The sequence below is a fragment of the Nelumbo nucifera genome, chromosome 1 (assembly GCF_055504915.1).
Source record: "Nelumbo nucifera cultivar China Antique chromosome 1, China Antique-T2T, whole genome shotgun sequence".
Lineage (NCBI taxonomy): Eukaryota > Viridiplantae > Streptophyta > Magnoliopsida > Proteales > Nelumbonaceae > Nelumbo > Nelumbo nucifera.
This window is the reverse complement of record NC_142649.1, coordinates 212,594,168-212,616,100: the sequence shown is the minus strand read 5'-3', so window position 1 is coordinate 212,616,100 and position 21,933 is coordinate 212,594,168. Positions and strand designations below refer to the sequence as shown.

Here is a 21,933-nt window from a genome sequence, read left to right as displayed (position 1 = left end):
TTTTTTATGTTTTATTTATTTTTTTCAAAACCGGTGCATAGGGGACGGTTTAAGTTTCGGCCACCCTCTGAACCATGGTATGACCCGATACAACCCCTGTAGGGGTGTATCGAGAAGCCATCGACATGATATGTATCGGTCGATACGTGTTGATATTTTGAACCTTGGTTACGATCACCGTCTCACGCTATTCCAATCTCAATTTTTTCCCAGGTTTGATGATTCTCCATGGGCTGATTTAACTAATCTTTCATATACGGCGGTCTCAATTGGGTTTATTACATACCAATGAGCTTTTTGTTTATGATCTCAACTTCTTTTACACCGTTGTTCACTCCAAACGCATAAAGAAAAACCATCGATGTCTTACACCGTTTTGAATTTACATTGATGGACTTTTTGTATTTACATCGCTTCCAAACATAGCCTTAAGAACCCCCTTTAGGGATCACAATGTCCCACCTATTCTTTCATCTAAGTAGGTGTTTGGCATCGATGCTGGAAACACAAAAAACGGTGTTGTGTATGTCAGAAAACGATGCTTATTTTTTGTTTAGAAATAATACTGCCACATAGGCTGTTTTCTGGGAAAATACCAGTGCTGTAAAACCATTTTCAGCATTGGTTTATCTTATCCAATGTCCAAGATAATGCCACATCATTGCACCATTGGCAGTGACAAACTATTTTCTAAGAAAATATTGAATTTGGTATTTCTTCAAACCGCACTTTCTTGATTTCTAAGGCATGATCTAAAACAATGTTTTTTTTTTTTTTTGAAAAAACAATACCAAATAAGAGACCGTTTTCGAAAGCACCGCCTTTTTTATGTGACGCTGCATTGATGGCAAACACCGCCTAAAACAACCAACCTTCCATCTATCGGGTGCCCCTTGCCGTTGTTGTTTGCTAAAGCAGACGAATGGATCGAATTCATTGTAGGTCGTGGAGATGAAGCTTGTGCTCGTTGTGGACAAGAGTACGAAGAAAGGGACCGTACATGGGGCAAAATTGAGTTTTTGAAAAAATAATAGCTGACGTCACATGCAAACGGATTGCCAATTTGCCAAACGGAGGAGACTGAAGAGGGAGGGTTTGTCTGATGATGACGTCAACCAATAGGGATAATTTTAGTTCAATTTGAAAAGAGAGGGGGTGCAAACGGATTGCCAATTTGACGGAGTATCAAATATCAATGCTTTTCGTCACTCTACGGTGACAGAATTCTAACGGCGGGGGCAAAGTGATTGAATCCAAAAGTTCAACCTTCCGTCTTTGTCGCAAAACAAAGTTGTTAGTCATTAGGGACTCCCTAACTCCCTAAGCACAGGGTTGCTGCCGCGCTTCGTATAAGGTATAACTATAAGCCGAGCGTTCTAATTCTAATAAAACCCTCCCCCCATACAAATGCTATATTACAGCTCGTATGCAGGCGTAACCGAGTGAGTCGTCTGCACACTTCAGGCATTTCCAATTCCAATTCACAGAGGACAGTGGAGAGAGAGAGGAAAAGGGGTTCCTGTCTACGTTCTTCGGCTTCCGGTCATCTCGTCATCTCGTCATCTCGGCCATGTTTCAGCATAAATACCAGGTCCAGGTTCCTGTCTACGCTTTTTGCTCTTGTAATACCTGCGAGGCTGCGATTTGACAATCTAGGGTTTCGCATGCACTTCTGCTCTCTTTCTTTGTTCATTAGCTGTAATGACGGGAAGGAAGCACTTCCTGTTTATTTCTTTCTACGTTTCATTTATAATGTGCTTATCTAGTAATGTCTAGTCTATCTTTCTGCTTCTGTTGTGCTGCATGTTTTAATTCTCAATTAGCTAGTTTTATCTGCGTAGAGAAATAAAAGGAAGAAAAATAAAACCTTCATTTCATAGATAACAGGGGGAGTTTCACTGGGTGACGAGAATTAACTATTTAGATTGAAGAAATTATCAGAAAATTTACAGCTGCTTTTAGGGTTAGCTTAATTTACTGAGAATATTGTGCCGACTCAAAGGAGTGCGTTTCATCTGGACTGTGAAGACATATTTATGCTAGAGACAAATTTTGTCCAATTTTGAACTGTAACAGCCGCAGCCACACGGTGTTCTGTAACTAATGTATGTATAGTCTATTTTGGTAGTAGTATTTTAATTAATACAAATATTTTCCAGAAATTACGTAGTTCATTTTGTGTCAGAGCACGGCCACACGGTGTTTGATCCTGCATATATCCCACACCCACATCCATCTCATGCATTGTTTAGCATGGGCAGTTTGGGCAAAATGAAACTCTGGGTGTCAATGTTCTCAAGTGAATGAAGAATTTGATGCATCCACCACCAATATAAATGAAAAAGAGCACAGGCAATATAAGAAAGAAAATGTAGTTTAATTATATCCATATGTTGTCACAGCTAAAGGAAGTGTTTTGTTACTTAGACAGTGAAACCAAGTAACAAACACCTTCCCTTTTCAACGTGACACCTCTCTCCAAGATGGCAAACCATGCTTGAATTGGGTACCATACTGGCAATGTAGCCACAATATTGATCCTATGACCAATACCTTTCGTTTTTTCATATTGATATATAACGGTGTTTTAAAATGTGGAGGCGTGACGCGAGGTGTTCCACTACCTAGAGGTGTGAGGCGTAGGGGTGCTCACGGTTCGGTTAACCGAACCGTGGGGTATTTTTTCAAACTGAACCGATTTGATCGGTTTTTTAAATACACAAACCGAAACCGAACCGATTCAATCGGTTAACCACAGTTCGGCTTTTTGGTTTTTTATGCACTTAAAATAAAAAAATCTAAAACTGTCGGTGGACCAGTGGTTGCTATCGGTGCCAGCCATCTGTTATTCTCCTGTCGGTGCTGACCATCAGTTCAGATCCTGCATCGAGTCATGACGCTTCTAACAAAGTTATTTTCAGAGGTTCTTGTAGGCTATCATGGTGAGAGCTTGAGGTGGCGTCTGGCGGAGCTGCAGAGAGGGGAGATGAGAGAGAGAGAAGAGAAATACAGACTACAGAGATGATGGCGGAGCCGCGACTGGCATTGCCGCTTGATGCTGGTAGTTAGCATGGGTCGTGTGGCGGAGATGACAGGTGAGAAGCCGAGAAGAAAACTGAAAACTATTGGCGAAGCGGCCACCGGCATTGCTGCTTGGTGCTGGTGATTGGCGTAGGCTACACGGTGGAGATAACAGAAGATAAGCCAAGAAGAGAGACCGAGAGTTAATTATCCCATCACACGTGGAAGAGTGAAGATTAAATTAGTGAAGATGGAGGTGGGTGGTGGGTTTTGAAGATCCAAGATATACAAATGGAAAGAAGTAATGCCTTCTTTTTCTGACCTATTTTCGTGTTTTGATAGTGTAAACTACTTTAATCTTCTTTTCCGAGTCAAGCATCAGATTAACCAAAGAGACCGAGAGAAAAAGAGAAGTTGAAAGTTTCAATTTTCGAAAAGACAGACTGGCAGTCATCATTTACAGTCAGTAGTCTGAGACTTTTAGCTTTTTTCTTATATATCGGTCGGTTCGGTTAACCATCGGTTTTTTAAATGGTTAACCGAAACCGAACCGAAATTGTCGGTTTTTTAAGAACATCGAACTGAAACCGAACCGGTCGGTTCGGTTAACCGATTTTTCAGTTCGGTTTCAATCGATTTTCTTGATCAGTTTGGTTTTTTGGTTTTTTTGCTCACCCCTAGTGAGGTATGCCATAGTTCAGAACGCAAGAGGTGTAAGCTTCCTTAAGAGGAGGGGGTTTAGGAGGATGATGAAGAGGAAGGGGGATCTCATTTTTTCTTTATTATTAATAAAAGTCTTTTATATTAAGAAGAATAAAGATGCATAGCATTAGTTGAAAGGGGGGGTCTTTCCCCTTATCTTTTCTTCCCTTCCCTTCCCTTCCCTTCCCTTCCCTTCCCTTCCCTATACTTTTCTCTTTTTTTCTTCTCTTTCTTTTTCTTTCCTTTAATAAAAATCTTCTTTTTTTTGTCTTTTTATATCAGATGTGCATGAGGTGTACACCTCTAGCACGCCTCATGAAAAAAGCGCAAGAGGCGTACGCCTCTTGCACCTGAGGCGTAAGCCTCAGAGGTGTCAACGCCTCTGGCGTACGCCTCAAGGTGTTTCGGGAGCACCTCCAGGCATACGCCTCCCACACCTTTTAAAACACTGATATATAATCTAGCATTTGTTGTTGTTGTTGTTTTTTTTTTCTGCATATTATATGAACTTTGATAATGCATTTCCTCTATCATTTCCTTGCAGGATACATTCTGATTCTTCTTGTCTTTCCTCCCTTTCATCTTCTAATTCAATGAAATATGTTTATCCAGGAATCATCAGCATTGAAGCTTGTGGATAGGAATGACCCCTCTTTAATATTAGAGGGTGAAATGCATAAAGAAGAACTTTGTAAAGTTGAACTGAATCAACTGATCATAGATAAGTCCAAGGTTGGTCCAGTCCTATTTTCATAACCCACTTTGAAGCTAATCATTTATGTATATCGTAAAAAAAAACTTGAAATCCTCATCTTATAGTTGCTTTTTGAGTTAAGAAGATGCATGGTTCTCAATTGTTCTAAGCTCATATAGGTCATCCTTATGAGCAATCATTCTTTTTGATCTGGAATGAGTCAAATTGCTGAACGGCATTACTATCTTGTTAATTTTAATGTTGCAGAAACTTCAGGATGATGTCCAAAAGCTAGGGTTGAAAATTAAACATCATGAAGAGAACCTGAAGTTTCTGAAGGCTGTGACAAATGACTTGGACGAATCTATTCTTGATATACAAGGTACTTCTCTTTTTGTTTTCTTTTCCTCTCCCAATTCCTATTGTAACACTTTCTATCAATTTAAGCATGAAGCATCTTGGTCCAATATAGAATGTCCTTCCCCTACTAACTTTTTAATCTCTCAGTTAGTCTTGGAAAGTACCATTCATCAAGTGAAGCTAAGATCGAAACTGAGAATCTTAACCACTTTCAGACTGAGGAGGACACAATTGAACAGATACTAAGGCAGGAGAAATCTGCTGCAGGCATATTATGCCAACTAAAAATGCGTCATGGGACTCAGGCATCATATCTACCATTAACCAAGGATGTTCTGGGCATTGTAGCTACACTTGGAAAAGTAGATAATGATAACCTTAGCAGGTCAGCCTCTTCTGGCAATTCCCTTTTCTTCCTTTGTAGTTATGGAATTGTGCAACAGTCATACATATGGATGTGATTTTGGTGTTCATTATAATACATTTCCATAATAATTAATATGTGACCACCTCCACACCTTTACATGGCCCAATTAGCCATCTATCTTAATGATTCAGGACATCAAATTTTCATGCATCTAAAACAAGATTCAGGTAAACCACACAATTTTCCATTGTTTACCTAAAAATAATATGATTTGTTCAATGGTGATAGTAATCCAGGAAACCTTGTGTTGAATGTATTCCAGTAAAAGAGGGGCTCCCTTGTTGGATGCTTCAAATCAATGAGATATTTCAGCATTTTTATTGACAGTGAAAGGGGTCCTTCTGTCATAGGCACTATGGCTTTCCTCCCAAATCTTTTTTTTTTTTTTTGATAAATGAGTGAAATTTTATTAAACCAGCAAATAAGAGTTACATGCAACCCGTGGAAAGGCACGAGATGCGACCTTTCCTTTAAAGCTAATTACAGAATTATAAGTACAAAAGAAATTACACTGAAGCCCAAAATAAAGTATCCCGGAAAACCCCTTGTTTTGCAAGTGAAATCAGCCAATGAGTTTGCTGATCTGCCTACCCACTGAATTCTGATTGTCATATTCTTTGTTAACCATTTAACTTTTTTAAGATCTCTAAAACCCCAAATCATAGTGTCTGGATCCTTCAGCCAACTCACTATCACCGGGAATCCCCTTCAACAATCAGATGCTCTATGCCTAGCTGATTTGCAAGCTGGATTCCTTGTACAGCAGCAAGTAATTCGGCCCTTAAAGAGTCTCCCACACCTGAAGGACCTGAGTTTCCTCAGCTACTTCCATCGAAGTTCAGTTTGATAAACTCCTCCCCTGGTGGCATCCATTCAACCCCATGTCTGTCCTCCCAAATCTTCAGCTTTTATTGATTTGGTTTTCTCTATAATATTACTTTTCAGACTTTTGTCGGAGTACTTAGGATTGGAGACTATGATGGCAATTGTATGCATGACATATGAAGGTGTTAAAACTCTAGAAATGTGTGACAAAGAGGGCAGGATTAACAAGAGTGCTGGTCTTCATGGGCTTGGACCTTCAATTGGAAGGCCCATGGATGGTCGATTTCTAGTTATTTGTCTTGAAGGCTTAAGGTAAGAACTTCATATACTCTGATATTTCTTCATTCAAGTATTGGTAAGAAATATGCTTAATTTTTTCTTCACAGACCATATGCCGGTGACTTTGTAGCTGATGACCCACAAAGGAAGCTTGCTCTTTTGAAACCAAGATTACCAAATGGGGATGTTCCACCTGGGTTTATTGGTTTTGCCGTGAATATGATAACTGTGGACAGTATGAACTTATCTTGTCTTACAGCCAGTGGGCATGGCCTCAGAGAGACTTTATTCTATAGTCTTTTCTCTCGCTTGCAAGTATATAGAACCAGAGCAGATATGCTACTTGCCACCCCCTGTATAAGTGATGGTGCCATTTCTTTAGATGGTGGGATGATTAGGAGCACTGGTATCTTTTCCTTGGGTGAAAGGTAACCAACAATTCTACAACACAATTGTTATGTCATTTATTTAACATAGTATTTTGGTGATTTATTTTTCTAAAGGGGCCATTGCATGGTACAATGGTAAAATCTCAGGCTGACAAAGTATGGCAACAGAGGTGCAAATTTGAGAGCAGCCACTTTGTGCAAAAAAAGGGCCAAAGATTAGGTACTTGGGTCTGTATCCAGTGTACCACAGATAACCCTTTTATTGATTATATTTGTCAAGTACTAATAAGAAATAAATAATTTTGACAACTTATGAGATACATTTTAAGTGACCCAGAAGCATCCAAACTATGAGCTTGTAGATAATGTTTGTCAGGTATCCTAACTGAATATTATTATCATGGTTCAAATTATCGATACTCTCGATATGCAAAATTTTGCTAACCTCTGGTTCTTTTTTTCTAGTATCCACATTAACCAACCAAGTGGAATCAGAAACCTAAAATTATTTGTTAATAAAATACATGGAGGACACTCTTCCACCGGGAGTAAATTTTGGGGACCTGGGAAAAAAAAACTTAGAATTATTTGACTTGTTAAGGTAGTTTATGGATTGATTGCCCATATAAATTATTGTATACCATGTACACAATAAAAGAAAAAGGTAAAGGGATGAACCTGAGGCTGTTTTTTAGACAACAGGGGTGGGAATGCAACTGAATTATGCATTGCCTTTTAAAAAAATGCAACTAAATTTGGCTTCCTATCAATCCTGTAGAATTAAATTCTCACTCCCTTGGGAATCACAGCTTCACAAGTCAGCAAATTGAAAGCTTTCCTTGCTTCAAATACAGCCTAAGTTCTGATATCATTCCCCTTTTCCATAACAGTAGCAAGTATGTGGATACAGTTTTCCATCTTAAACAACATAAGAAAAAAATGAATTAAATTCAACAATCCAAGAGAATAGCATTAATGTCATTTTGGTAAATGTCATGGTTCAGTTACATGAGAATAATATTTCTCATCTTTTTTCCTTTTTTGGGTATGTAAGCTCTTAATGAATTGCCAGAAAAAGAAAAAAGGTTTCTGAATGATTTTTTACACTTCATTTTACATGTTTCTGATCCTCATCGCTTACTATTATGACTTATGAATCAGGGTGTATTTGTTATGGGACTTCAATTGTGCAAATTTTTAACATACCAGTTTGACTGAGTTTCTCTTTGTTGCTGCATCTTTTGATCATGGACTGTCTTCTTTAAGGAAAGACATAAAGGTGAGATTTCCAATAAGCTGTACAACATCAAACCTACCTGCAAACTACATTGATATGGAGGATAGGATCAAGGAAATGAAATGGGAGAAAGAAAGAATTCTTGAAGATATGCAAAGAGAACAAGCATTATTGGACCATGTAAAAATCAATTATAAGGAGAAAAAGCAAGAGTTTCTCAGGTTCCTTAAAGAAAGCTCACAATATGTGGCTCAGGTAAGACCTTGTTAACATCCTTTCTAATTGTGAATTATTTTGTGCAACATTATTTTATGTTCATTTGGTAAGCTCATCTGAAGTGCTAGTGTACCGGCAATTCTCATCGGAGTAGTTTTTTTTTTTCTTTTAATTTTGTTTCCATAGCAGTAAGCTATTAATGGTCTGGATTGAACTGACAGACCTGAATTGATCATGTAAAAAACGTGTATATGTATTTATATTACCACATGGGTACATGACAGATACCTGCTAAAGGTTTTAAGCATGTTTCTTATGGTTTACCTATAAAAGCTTCATATAAGATGTCTAAAGCAAAGAATGTTTGTGGCATACTGTGATGAAGAGCATTCATGGCTTGGGGGTTTATGAGCGGGACCTTGGGATAGTAGCTAGAGCTTCTTTGGCCTCTCCCTGGAAAGCCATCTTTGTTTTTGACATTTTTATTCAACATATTAGGTATGATGTTCTGTTAAGGGATAAACAAGGTTTTGAGAGGATTTGTGGTGGTTGGGAGCTATCTTTAATATATAGCCTTCCTAGACTTTATTCTCCTCCCTACTATAAAAATAAATTTGTAGCTCATTGTATTTCTTTATCCAATTAGAGAGTCACTAGGACTCCGGGTTTAGATGAGATCTTAAGGAATTTGAAAATTTTGAGATCATTTGCCTTGATCCCTTTGAATATGATTGTAGAATTTGGTCTAGTAACCCCATTAGTACTTCACTTGGATGTCATTAGGGAAATTCATATAAATCCAAAACAGTGTTTTAAAAGTTGCGCCTCAGGCACAGAGGCAAGGGGCAATTCAGGTTTTGCGTCTTGCCCGGGTCAAGGCGCATGCCCTTCAGGAAGGTGCTTGCCTTTGATCCTAGGCGCACGCCTCAGGCCAGGCGGCCCAGTCGAGTGCCTTATGTATGTATTCAAATTTTTTTTGTTTAACTCTCTGTGTTTTAGTTTATAGATAGTTATTATCATGTATAAAAGTTATTTTTCTTTTATGTTTTTACACCTGTTGCATTCCATATAGTAAAATAATAAAAAAATAATGGGAAATGAATCAAAACTTCCCAAATAAGCTAAAGAAGTGTGATTGTCGAACTCTAGTCCAAAGCTCCATGCGCAGACCTTCTTGATCGTCCAGGTCCATATTCAATGCATTCTTCAATATTCCAGTGGCACATTCAATCAAAAATAGGTAACTTTCTATTTTTTGGAAACTAAAAGCTTGGGGTAAAGAGGAGTTTAAAAGTTTTGTGGAAGATAATAATAAGCTAATTCAAGAGATTGATGATCTGGACTAGAGAGAGCAAACAGAGAATTTGGATGCAGAGGGTAGAAGCCGAAGAGAAGTTATTAGAGGGGAGTGGGAGAAAATTATATTAAGGGAGGAAATCTATTGGAGATAAAGGTCTCGAGTGAGATGGCTGAAGGAGGGAAGGCCTACTCAAAGGGCTCTACTCAAAGGATGGTACTAGCAGAATTCCTCTGAACAGATGGGAAGGCCTAAGATTGTCTGAAGACAAAAGGATGTAACTAGAAAGACCTTTTGAAGAACAAGAGATTAAAGAAGCAGTTTTTAAGATGGACGGTGATAGAGCTCCAGGACCGGATGAGTTCCCTATTCTTTTCTACCAACTTTGCTGGGACACAATCAAGTCTGATCTAGTGGAGGTGTTTGCAGACTTCTACCTATTAGCCATTGTGAACAAAGGAAACAACTCAACATTCATCACCCTAGTGCCAAAGAAAGAGGGATCCTTAGAAGTTAAGGATTTCACACCTATCAGTTTGGTGGGAAGCTTATACAAAATAGTAGCGTAAGTGTTGGCGACAAGACTAAAGGAGGTGCTGAATAGTCTAATTTCAAACAACCAATTTGCTTTTGTGCAAGGAAGATAGATTACTGACAGCATTCTAGTGCCCAAAGAATGTGTAGAAGAAAGAAGACAAAGTGGCAAGCCAGGCGTAGTAATCAAGTTGGACCTTGAAAAGGCCTATGACAAAGTGGATTGGGATTGCTTGTTAGAGATTCTAAGCCTGAGAGGTTTCGGTAGAAGGTGGATGAGATGGATAAAAGTTGCATAAGCTCTGTTTGGTTTTCAATCCTGATTAATGGGGAACCTACTGGTTACTTTAATGCAAACAGGGGCTTGAGACAAAGGTACCCTCTCTCCCCACTACTCTTCACTATGGTGGCAGATGTACTTAGTTACTTGATACAAGAAGCGAGGGAGTTAAATTTGCTGAAAGGTTTTGAGATAGGTAGGGAGGCAGTTCCGGTTTCCCACTTGATGTTTGCAGATGACATTATATTTTTTCTGGAGGCAGATTGGGAGAACATTTCCATCTTAAAAAGAGTGTTAAATAGTTTTGAGATGGTGACTGGACTCAGAATTAATTACTCTAAAAGCAGCATTGTGGGCCTGAATGTTAGTGACCCTCTATTGGAGAGGTTTAGGGAGCTGTTGGGGTTAAGTTGGAGAGGCTCCCCATTTCCTATTTGGGAATGCCTCTTGGTGGGAACCTGAGAAGTCAAAGTTTTTGGGACCCAGTAGTGGAAAAATGTGAGAACAGACTGGCCACATGGAAGAAAAGCTTTCTTTCAAAAGGTGGGAGACTTACACTAGGTAACTTTCTATTTTTTTCTTCTTCTTCACTGTTTTGCACTGAAAACAGGGGCTACCCCTTCTTCTTTAGAATAGAAATTAGAACTTTAGATTGCATTGTCATACTCATATCTTAACTCTGAACTCATAGAAACCTAGATTGTATTATTTTTGTATTTTTTCTGATTTTTTTAAAATTTTATAAATTTTTTCTTTTTTTTTGCATTCCTTGCGCCTTGTGCCTCAGGCACAAATTGGCCCCTGCGCCTTGCACTTTTAAAACACTGGTCCAAAATGCATCAATAAAGTTAAAGGGCTCAAATGACTCTAAGTAAGGTATAAACATGTTTTTAATAGTTTAAATGTGAAACTGTGGACTTCTGGGATACCCTTAGGAAATGTTGGGAAATGGAAGAAGAATTGAGACATGTATCTATGCCTAAGAAAACCAATGTAAGTTTTATTATTACTTAAAAATATTAATTTTAGAGTTCATAGAATTGGATAAAATTAAAAAATTAAAATGTATGCTACTCTGTTAAATTTGGTATTGTGGTTAGTGTTTTTCTCTCTCACATTTAGAGTTCTAGGTTGAAATCTCTGTAGTATCAGTTGGTATATAATTTTTATATATTAGCTTTAAAGGAGTTTCTTTTTTTTTTTTGAAGAATAAATGATAAAGATTTCGTTAAATGAAAAAAGAAAGTACCAAGGAAGGTGATAAGGAATCACCCGAGAGAAGAGAAAAAGACCAAGAAGACTTAAATTAGGTGATTAACATCGAAGGAGTGGAATTTCAAAATTCAGAATTACTATTAAATATCCCTTGATTTCAAATTTCAAAACTTAACTTCAAACTTAACAAAAAAATCAATATTCAGATGAATGTATTAACTGGTACGTTCATTGTATGAGCCTTTATCAGTCAGTATTGGGGTGATACAATGAATGTATTTTCTGGTACATTGGATTCAGGTGAAATGGCATTGAGTCGGTCATTCCACCTGTGCCATGTGCCAGTCACATTGGAAATTAATATGATTCATTTTGTGTTGGGCATATATTGATATTTTAAACCTTGCACACAACTAAACTCATAGGTTGGATCATTGCTGACATATCTAGCCATGGAATCTGGAGAGTTATCCTTCACAAGTAGAAAACACTTAGATGGTTTGATACTTCAATTTCCCATTTGATGCATCTAGTCTTGGTGAGATGGAAACTTCTCATGCATCCAGATCCTGCTGATCAGGAAACTGTAGTGGAAGGTCTAGAAGGGAGTTATTGTTTATGTAGTCAAAGTCATTAAATTAAGATTTGGATCCTAATACTACTGTTTCTATGTCGATAAGCTGCATAGCTGGATTTGTCAGGTTGCTTCTTTACCGAGATCATGATGTAAGCATTCCTTGGTGTTTTATCTATACCACTTACGAAATTTTCTGCTGCCTCCTGTGTTGCAATCAGAATGAAGCTCAGATGATGCAAAATAGAAGCTTCCCCAGATGAAATGTGCATGGGAAGAGTCCGGTACCCATTTTGAAGCTTCATATGATATTTGAACTACAACTATTTGTTTTAGCTGTCATCTGTGTAATTATTTTCTGGTCAGACAAAAGAAAATCTTACACGAATGAATATGGGTGAACAGGGGTAGTTTCTTGGATGGAATGGGTTGACTTTTCCTAGATGTATTATATGCAGAGGCCTAACTAGATTTGGCATCATTTCATTCATCAAAAAAAAAAAAAAAAAAAAAAAAAACTAGATTTGGCATCATTTGGCCTCATCTTATATGCTTGGTTAAGGTAAAAACTTCCCCATGATAAGCATGAAAAAGCTTCAATACAGAAAAGGAAAACCGGAAGGAGCAGTGTTTTTCGCTTATTTGAAACTTACATGCTAGTTTCTGAAGATAGCTCTTTGCATCTTTCTTACTAGAGGAATTCATACATCTGGGATTCTGGACAGGGAGGTAAGTACACAACCTGCATCTTTTGTTCGGCAGCAAGTATGCAGGGCATACAGAGGTTGTTAATTGGACTTCAATTTATGGCAGCTTGAGAAATTGTATATGTAATAATAATTTTAGTTACTAGTACCATGGCCATCTAATGGTTGGCAACTATTTCTCAATTTTTTTTTTCCATACGGTAGATTAGGGAGAATAGTATCTTGTGGGGGCTTTTCCATGTTAGTCTGGCTTTATGTGATTGTAGATTGCAGGATGACTTGAAGCTGGAACCGTAAAATGAGTAATAGAAGTTCATGTTGGACTGAGAGATGATACGCATAAGTTCCGGTTATTAAAGTACTTACTGGTATTGCCATGTCAAATTGCATCAGCATTCAGGGGATGTTCCATAACCATCTACTCATCAGTCATGGATGAAACTTGTAGTTGTCAGAAGCATAAAGTACTTACTGGTATAATCGTTTGATTTGTTTATCTTTTTGCAAATTTTGGTACAGCAACAGAGGATTCATTATCGGAAATTTAAACATTAAATTGAAGGTTAAGCTAAAGATCTGCAATGTATTTAATCGATCACTTCGGGGAAATTTTAACAAGATCCAGCCGCTAAACCAAATTGGGGTTAAAATGACTTGAGAGAGAAGTCAGAGAACTTTGCTTCAGTCTTAATGATACATAAGTATATGATGCAAACTGAAGTTGAGTTTCATATATGATGCATTAATGACCATTACTTTGAACTGATGAATGTGATGCCTGAAGGCGGAAGCTAAATCAACTGAGGCTTTTGATCACTTGTAAAATAGGTGCTATAGCAGAATGCTAAAAATGGTTTCCAACGTATTACGGTTTTCAATGGTAATATGATAAACCGGTGAAACAATCACCCCAGTGTCCGCGCTTCCTTATTTGGCAAATAAACAAGTTAATGGATTGCACAGGAGGTCAATGAAATTCATTAAATGATACATGAGATTTCATTAAATGGAAGCTAGCCAAATAAACGACATCGGTAATCAATGAAATTCGGTTGCACAGGAGATTTCTAATGCTTAGATTAAAAAGATTCATTCTTGAAGTTCGACTATGATACTGTGAAGGCATGATACATAAAAGTTAAAACAGTGATAACCGATCAACTGAATCAGCTAGTGTTCATCAAAACTGTTGAATCCCTATTTAAGAATTTCTTTTATCTAATCTGTAGGATCAATAAAAAATCCAATTCCCTTGTGATATACACCAGAATCGGCTCAGTTATTTATACAATAAATAGATCAGCCATGGCGATGCGGAGATTTCGGCAGCTGCCACATGAAGTCGGCCGCATGCTACTGTTAGGAGCTGAACTGAACGTCTTATTGTTCACTAAATATTAAGTATATATGTATTTATGGTTGTAACAATGTAAAGTCCAAACCTTGCGAACCATGGAATAAAATAGTTTCCCCATTAAGCCAGTGGGAGAATTCACGAGTCATGACTCATGAGTAGGTGACAATGTGACATTCATATTTCATAGACCACGACCCATGAGTCAGCATTTGATAACTGAGCATTCGCTTCAGCTAAGATTCACAAGATGAAGTAAACTTAGGGTCACTCGTTGGTCATGGATCCATGAAGATAGAGCTGTCAATGGATCAATGGATCGAGCCTGGGTAGTCACGTGTCCCCAAAACATGTTGAGAAGTAATTGGTTCAGATATTAAATGGGTTGGAACAAGTAAACTCAGTTCCAACCCTTGTAATTGAAAATAAAAATGCAAACCCTATATGTAATAGGGTCATATTGGTTCAGGCCTCATTAAATTCACCAAGACACTAGAAAGCCCCATGTGGAGATGGGATTGGATTGGGTTCTTAAATTCTCATGAAAATTACCAGGATGTGTGCATACTGATTTAAAAATCAGAGAAAATTAGCATCTTGCATCATCTCATCGTATGCACATGAAGTATATAACATCAAGTCTTTCACCAATCTACGTGCATCTGCAGTAACTGTGTTAAATCAGCTCTGGTGGTGGTTGTTTCATTGAATGCTTCAGTAACGGCTCCAAGATGCTTGGGGTATCTACTGTGACGTGCAGCTCCAACACAGTATATGATCTGCACTCAGCAAGCTCAGAAATCAGAGTGTTATCAAAGTTCTTTGGTTTTTCGTAACTTGCCTGGTAACCGGTTGGAACTGGGATTGAACATGTTTTGTAGGACCTCTATTTCATGTCCAGTACTGTTGTAAGTTCCGAACATAATTTGCATACTCCACAGGATGTGTGTGTGTGAGAGAGAGAGAGAATAAAAAGAAATAAATGATTACAATAATGCATCAAGGTTTCCATAATCTTGGAAACAATACGATAGAATAGCCAAATGAATCATATACATGCCTTTTTGACAAATTTTGTAGGACTGCAAAAATATATATATTTGACTTTCTTCTTTTCTCCTGTCTTTTTTCTTGTTCTTTTCTGTTCACTCGTTAAGGTGGGGTTAAACCCCAAGAATCGCACATTGCAAAATATAGAATCCTCAAACTAAGCAATGATCTCAATCTCCTCTCATTAGAAATTATGAAACACATGATTCACCCTATAGGTTTATCTCTTGAATCTCCTTGGGCCTTGCTTTTTCTCGCTGCATGTGTAAATGAGTTAGATCAATAGCTAATCATGGAAGATTTAAAAAATCTATACAAAACATAGAGTGCATCCAGAATTGTACTCATAAAAGCACCATACAAAGAAACTTAAATATTAAACTTGATCAGATGAGAGTAATTTAGATCTTAAATGATCTATGAAAAGAGAAGTATAGATATACAACACTTTCAACAATAACTAAAAGGTTAGGGTATATTTTTGCAAAAAGGATGTCATTACCATTGTATATTAAATCCTCAGATTCTAATGCCATTACCATTTTAAAGTTGTAAATTGGAACCCCAGAGAGAGCTTACATACTTGAGAAAAGAAAAAAAAAAAAAAAATTAAACTAGCTATAATTTTTTATCCCTGGCCATTGGCATGGTAGAGGTTCAACACTTCAAACCCTACAACCAGTGCCAAATTACATCTGGACATCTTAAGAAAATCAAAAGGCTTCTTCTAAGATAAGTCAAATGACCCAATCTTCATTTGTCAAATTCCGTAAAACAAAAATTACATCATGTCATCATCTGTACACCAAAAACTATCATTTCTCTTTCCTCCATTTTGACGATGTTAATACCAATGAAATAGGAAGCCTCCAAACACATTGGACCAGCTAAATAATGCAAAATATATACTATACTACATTTTTGCAATACAAGAAGGATGATGCAAATTGGCATTCTATAAATGAATGCAAAATTCAATTCAAGTGGCAATCTGACTCTGTATCAATGACATTCTGCTAATGTTCAGATACTCAGCAACAATTGCTTCCAGTAAAAGAAAGAAAACATAGCAAGGTAAGAGAAAAAAGTAATATAACTTATCCATAAAAATTAAGAAAAATAGTTTAACATACCTTGATGGAACATCATCAATGCTTGACATTGATGCTTCTCTCTCCCCTCTTCCAAAGGCAACTTCATCCATGCTTTGTCCCTGTCGCCTGTACCTACCACCAGATGCTACAAACCCAGGGCATGGTCTGTAAGCCTTTATAGGCCACCAACCAAAGCCAGGGACTGTTGCTATCCCACCTTGAATCCTTCCCTCACCATTACAGCCCTTCTCCAATTCTGCTCTCCCGCATGTTTTACATCCACTACAAACAAGTGTGATTCTACAGTAATTAGAAATCAACATTCTCCCTATTGATTCACTATACAGAAATTTTAAAAACAAACCAGAAGAAAGTGGATATAAAGCATATGACATCAAATTAGACCCATCACATTTACAAAAGTCCACACATAGCACAATAAAGAAATGATATTTATGATTACTAACCAAAACTACATTACAATTTTATTTCCTTTTACTAGGAAAGTAAACCTCTCATCGGGAATTGTAAGGTCGCTACTCATTAGAAGATCCCAACCTGCTAATTGATGAAGACTATGGGTTTCGACACCACAGATCATGTTCCAGAATTGGTTTTCACCACTACCTTCTTGCCCAGAAGAACAGAAAAGCCCAAAGCCCAGTGACGAAGGGTTAGAAACCTAGGCTCTGGTATCAATGTTCACAGACCTCACTAACTAGTACTATGAAAACCTGAATTGGAGAAAACAAAAATAAATAAATAAATCAACTTTCCTTTCCCAAACCTGTCAAAATCCATGTCAAGATAAAGACATTCCGATAAGAAAAGTATGGACGTGACCAAACCCTCTAACTGTTTGATCCCTTGGTTACCAAATTACAACACCAAAAGTATTTAGTGCTAACAAGATCATAAACTAGAACTTCACGCGACTAACGATTCATGAGATTGCCCCAATATTTTAGGTCATAATCCCACCTATTGAAAGAAAATGTATAGCCAAGTAACTCCGTTTCTTTTTTTCCGGCCTCACCTTAAAAGGGGAGAAGCTTTTTTCGTTCCGAAATATTTTACATGAAATGAAATGTGGCCTCACCTTAAAAGGGGAGGAAGCTTTTTTCGTTCCGAAATATTTTACACCAAGTTCAAGTTCATAGAAGCAAAAATTATAATCTACGCAAGAAGAAATGTCATGATAAATCAGAGATTTCGCGAGATGTTCCACCTTATATGGAAGAAATGCAATGAACTAAGAAACCAACATAAATAATTCGCTGATTGAAAATAGGAGACCAACCCGTTTGGAATTTCCTTAATGGGAAGCTCTTCTGACTCTTCATTGACTAGTCCATCTTTGCTAGGAACTACATCCGATGGAGTAGAATCTTCAACCAGAGAGGCTAAAGGAGGGCGCAGAAGGATGACATTAGTTGGCGCTCTTGTGAAAATTGTTGCGTTAGGTGACCATCGACTGCCGCTACGCCAACGGCATTGGGAAAAAAGAGATGGAGGGGTTGGAATAAGAAGAGTTGCCATTGTCGAAGACTGATATAAGGGAGGTAATTCAGGCCTGCTTTACCTCTTCTCTCAACTCTGTTTGTGATGTTGTGTGGCTGAAAATTTTGGATAAAAACAACTTTTTAAATCTAGGATTTATTTATATGGCTGCCAATTTTCAAAATAAACTTCTTTTTTGGTAGAAATAGAACTTTTTTCTTATTTTTGAGTAGAAATAGAACTCGGTTGCTGATTGCTGAATTTTGCATGGCCAATGGCCATAACCCATAAAAATTTGTTGGAATAAAAGTTCATTGCAGTTTGCCGAAATAAAATGAGGTTCCACCGAGATTTGAACTCGGATTACTGGATTCAGAGTCCAATGTCCCGACCACTAGACCATGGAACCGATTCGTTTAAAAGCATTCTCTTTTCGTATTTGTCCGAAAACTATTCAGATAGACTGTAACTCCGGTCTATTAAACCATTCAAATGTAAATACATGTATAAAGGGTTAGCTGAAGTGCTGAACCCATTAAGATTCCAGATTTGCTCCTTACATTCACCGACCTCACACCATGTGGTAGCCACAACATCTTCAATACTTGTATGTTATTATTCATGGGAGATGTTCTCATAGTGGATGTGACTGTGAAGTGTAAATCCCAATTCATCCAATATCTGTTTAGTAGGTTGTGAAATTAATGATAACACTCCACAACAATAATAAAATACATTGGACCCACAATATGAGACATTATCATTGGTTCCACAGCACGTTAAAAATCCATTGCATTCATCTAATCAAAATTTCTTATAAGCAAAATTGGAAAGAGGAGAGTTGTTTCTTTCACAAGAAAATCCTTGTGTTTGATATATCACATGTCAAAAAAGTTTATCTAATAGGGGGGCTGTAACCTAGATGAGAAATCGTATGGTGTGTTTATGTGGTGTGGATGAGAATACACCACATGAAGTTGGAAAGAGGAGAGTTGTGAAAATCCTCGTGTTTGATATATCACATATGTCAAAAAAAGCTTATCTAATAGAGGGGGAGGGGGGGAGTTCATGTGATGTGGATGATAATACACCACACTCTAACAAGGTAGTTGTTTTGCATTATGGACAAAATTGTGTGGATTGAACTACACTACACTCCCATAGGCATTTTACAAGGTATAGTTACATTTCAATCCACACCCTGTGTTTTGATTTCATGTATCTCACCTAAACATGTGAGATGATCTATACTATTAATAATATATATATATATATATTATTTTTTATAATATATATTATAAAAAATATTAATAAATTGTTAAGATTAATTTATCAAGTTATTAATATTACTAAGCTTAAAGACAATTAAAAAATTAATAAATATTATAAAATCAATAAAAATTATAAAATATAATTCGTTAATATTAGGTTGCTAGGAGTAGTAATTATTATACAACCTATAAAAACTAATAAAATATACACATATTTAACAAAAACTCTATATAACATTAAATTTATTTAAGATGCAAATGAAAAAGGGAAAACTGACTTTGTGGTTTGTGCACCTCAACAAAAACTCTATATAACATAAACTCATTATTTCTACAATAATGAGGACGAGGTGTGTGTCTTTGAGCATAATCTACATAATGTGGTTTGTGCACCTCAACATGCCTCATCTACCCTTACTCTCCACTATTTGACACGATACGCCACAACTAACACTATATCGGTCCAATATGCCATTGTATTGGTGCATATCACAGAATATTGGTCGATATGCACCAATACAGAGACATCGAACTCGCGTATCGCACATAAAAGTGCTTCACTAGAAAAAAGGTTTTAATGTGATTCGACCCCTAAAACTTGAGTTGCATAACATCCAACAACACAAAGATCTTAACCATCAATCCACCTTCCATTTCGTGATAATAAATAAAACAAATCATCTTTTATTAAATTTAATTCTTACATTTAATCTAAATAAATAGTATATTCAATAACTCCATGTACAAATTAACAAGAATAATATTCAAATTTGTTATTTTATAATCCAATAAAATAAATAATTATTAGATCCACACACACACACACACACACACACACACATATATATATATATATATATAAATGATTTTTAATTTATGTAGATTTGATAAATTATAATATTTATTTTATAAATTATTAATTAATATTTTAATTTTCATTAAATAACAGTGTATTTATTATTATAAAGATAAAATATTGTTTACAAAAAAATTGAAAATATAATATAAATTGAATCTATCAAATCCACTAATCTACATTTTAAAAATATATATATATTTTAAAAAATTCATAAAAATAAAAATATTAATAATGAATAATTATTTTAGTAATTAAAATTTATGAATTTTCATATGCTATGCATCTTCAAATTTTCATTTACATTTTATATAAACATATTTATTGTTTACAAAAGTGAAAGTATTATTTATTGAACATTTGCAAATTAATTTTTAGTTGATTTTTTGTTGGTGTTAAAAATTGAAAATAGTAAAATAAAAATAATTAATATAATAATTCAAATATAATGGTTGCATTCTTTGTGTCTTGGATTTTATAAAATAAAAATCGATGCATTATCAATAAAATTGTATAATATTTATGCATCCTATTATATCAATAATAATATCTTTCTTTAGATATACTATTAAAATATACAATTCCTATGTATTTATACGTTATTTATAGTTATTTTAACATTAAACTTGAAGTTATTAATATAATTATTGAATTTATGTGCATTTCCTTAGTGTATCCAAGCATTTTCATATTTTTCGTCTATATCCATGCGTTTCCCAAGCATATCTATACCCATATCTAAATCCAAGTTGTCCGATACAATATTTGATACCAATACTTTAATCCTTGCTTCGTACCAAGCTTCTAGAAAAGACAATATTTGGTTTCTAAATCTATCAAACAATGCTTGGTTCCAAGAGAACAAAGAAAAGAAAACAATGGCTTTTGAGTTCTTTGTCTACAATAATGTATCTTCCTTCTTTGAACAAAGAAGAAAACTATTGGAACAAATTAGTTGCATGTATTTTACTAGGGTTAAGAATTACATTTTCATTTTTATTTTCTTTTAATTAACATTCTTTGAAGATCAACACCATCATTTTCCACTTCCCTAAAATTGCACTTACTTCAAATATTAGGACTTCAAAATATAATACTTGAATGCTCACATATTGGCTTAGAAATTGCAAAAAGTATTTTAAATACTCCACATATTTATGGTATTGGAAACAAATTTTTTCTATTATTTTTTATAATGCCAGTAACAATGATTCTACTATAAATATTTTAAAATCTGAGTTAAAACTGATTTTAAATATTATTTCACCATATATTGCAAAATTAGAAATTGTATTATGAAGCTTAGAATTTTCGATGTTAGAAAACAAGAATTTAAAATTTTATGTCATTACAATATGGGAAAAATATAAAAGATTTATATTAGAAGTTCAACATAGCTGGAATTCCACATTTTTTATTTTAAAGAATTGCTTCTCATATAGGAAAATTCCTACCATGTTTTATAATGATAGAATGCCCAATAACTTTATAACTAATGATGATTGGGATGCTATAATTTGTATAAAAAAAGTTATATAATATTTTTGTGATGCAACTAATTTATTTTCAAGTGTTTAGTACCCAACATTGCTTACATTATTTAATCAATTGTATATAATTAGTAATTGTTATGTAAGATATAGCAATGTTTGAAATTCTAAAAATATTATTGAAATAATGGAAAAATAAATTTAATGATATTGAAAAATATTTCTCCTTATATTGTTTAATTGCAATCTTAGACCCTAGGATTAAAACTTGGGGTAGATATTTTACTTGATTCTTATCATGAAAATATGCAATCTAATATTGGATTAAAAAGATGAAGTTAATTCTCTATTATATCAAATGTATAATTCATATGAATAACGAAAAATAACAAGACAATAAAAAATAAATAAACTTGTATAGACACACCATCTGAAAGTATTAATGGTGGTAGTGTAATAAATAAATTTTAGTCATTAATAAATAAAGGAAGACAACAATGAATTACCTCCTCTTCATCAAGTTCATTTAATGGACTTCATTTTTATTTGTAAACTAATATT

At 35.5% G+C, this 21,933-nt stretch overlaps 2 protein-coding genes and 1 non-coding gene across 9 annotated transcripts; 1 reads left to right on the top strand and 2 right to left on the bottom strand.

Moving 5' to 3' along the window:
• The first annotated feature begins 1,327 nt into the window (after window positions 1–1,327).
• Window positions 1,328–13,330, top strand: DMS3 (defective in meristem silencing 3). 6 transcript variants are annotated; one of them, XM_010269295.3, is made up of 9 exons: window positions 1,328–1,354; window positions 1,433–1,591; window positions 4,336–4,455; window positions 4,685–4,799; window positions 4,925–5,162; window positions 6,150–6,341; window positions 6,416–6,736; window positions 7,964–8,189; window positions 12,272–13,330. In XM_010269295.3, the coding sequence occupies exons 2-9, from the start codon at window positions 1,571–1,573 to the stop codon at window positions 12,311–12,313; spliced, it is 1,275 nt and encodes a 424-aa protein (XP_010267597.1). In that variant the 5' UTR covers window positions 1,328–1,354; window positions 1,433–1,570; the 3' UTR covers window positions 12,314–13,330. The 6 variants fall into 6 exon arrangements, 5 of the variants coding, with proteins under 5 accessions (XP_010267597.1, XP_088752241.1, XP_010267600.1 ...); XM_010269296.3 differs by lacking the exon at window positions 1,328–1,354 and adding an exon at window positions 2,922–3,322 and having other exon boundaries at window positions 1,378–1,591; XR_016081021.1 differs by lacking the exon at window positions 1,328–1,354 and having other exon boundaries at window positions 1,376–1,591; window positions 7,969–8,189.
• A 1,290-nt stretch (window positions 13,331–14,620) lies between these two features.
• Window positions 14,621–17,926, bottom strand: LOC104604781 (uncharacterized). 2 transcript variants are annotated; one of them, XM_010269299.3, is made up of 3 exons: window positions 17,556–17,926; window positions 16,295–16,537; window positions 14,621–14,890 (listed from the first exon to the last, which is right to left on the bottom strand). In XM_010269299.3, the coding sequence occupies exons 1-3, from the start codon at window positions 17,792–17,794 to the stop codon at window positions 14,788–14,790; spliced, it is 585 nt and encodes a 194-aa protein (XP_010267601.1). In that variant the 5' UTR covers window positions 17,795–17,926; the 3' UTR covers window positions 14,621–14,787. The 2 variants fall into 2 exon arrangements, with proteins under 2 accessions (XP_010267601.1, XP_010267602.1); XM_010269300.3 differs by lacking the exon at window positions 14,621–14,890 and adding an exon at window positions 15,081–15,418 and having other exon boundaries at window positions 17,556–17,899.
• A 166-nt stretch (window positions 17,927–18,092) lies between these two features.
• On the bottom strand, window positions 18,093–18,164 carry TRNAQ-CUG (transfer RNA glutamine (anticodon CUG)). The gene has a single exon. It is a non-coding gene; the product is annotated as a tRNA-Gln (tRNA).
• Between the last annotated feature and the right edge of the window lie 3,769 nt (window positions 18,165–21,933).

Coding starts and splice junctions, on each gene's coding strand:
- DMS3 (XM_010269295.3), top strand. CDS start 1,571: ATGTTTCAGCATAAATACCAG. Junction 5,163..6,149: donor GATAATGATAACCTTAGCAG/GTCAGCCTCTTC, acceptor ATTACTTTTCAG/ACTTTTGTCGGAGTACTTAG. Junction 6,737..7,963: donor ATCTTTTCCTTGGGTGAAAG/GTAACCAACAAT, acceptor GTCTTCTTTAAG/GAAAGACATAAAGGTGAGAT.
- LOC104604781 (XM_010269299.3), bottom strand. CDS start 17,794: ATGGCAACTCTTCTTATTCCAACCCCTCCATCTCTTTTTTCCCAATGC. Junction 16,538..17,555: donor ATTAAGGAAATTCCAAACGG/GTTGGTCTCCTA, acceptor ACTTGTTTGTAG/TGGATGTAAAACATGCGGGA. Junction 14,891..16,294: donor ATTGATGATGTTCCATCAAG/GTATGTTAAACT, acceptor TGCTGAGTGCAG/ATCATATACTGTGTTGGAGC.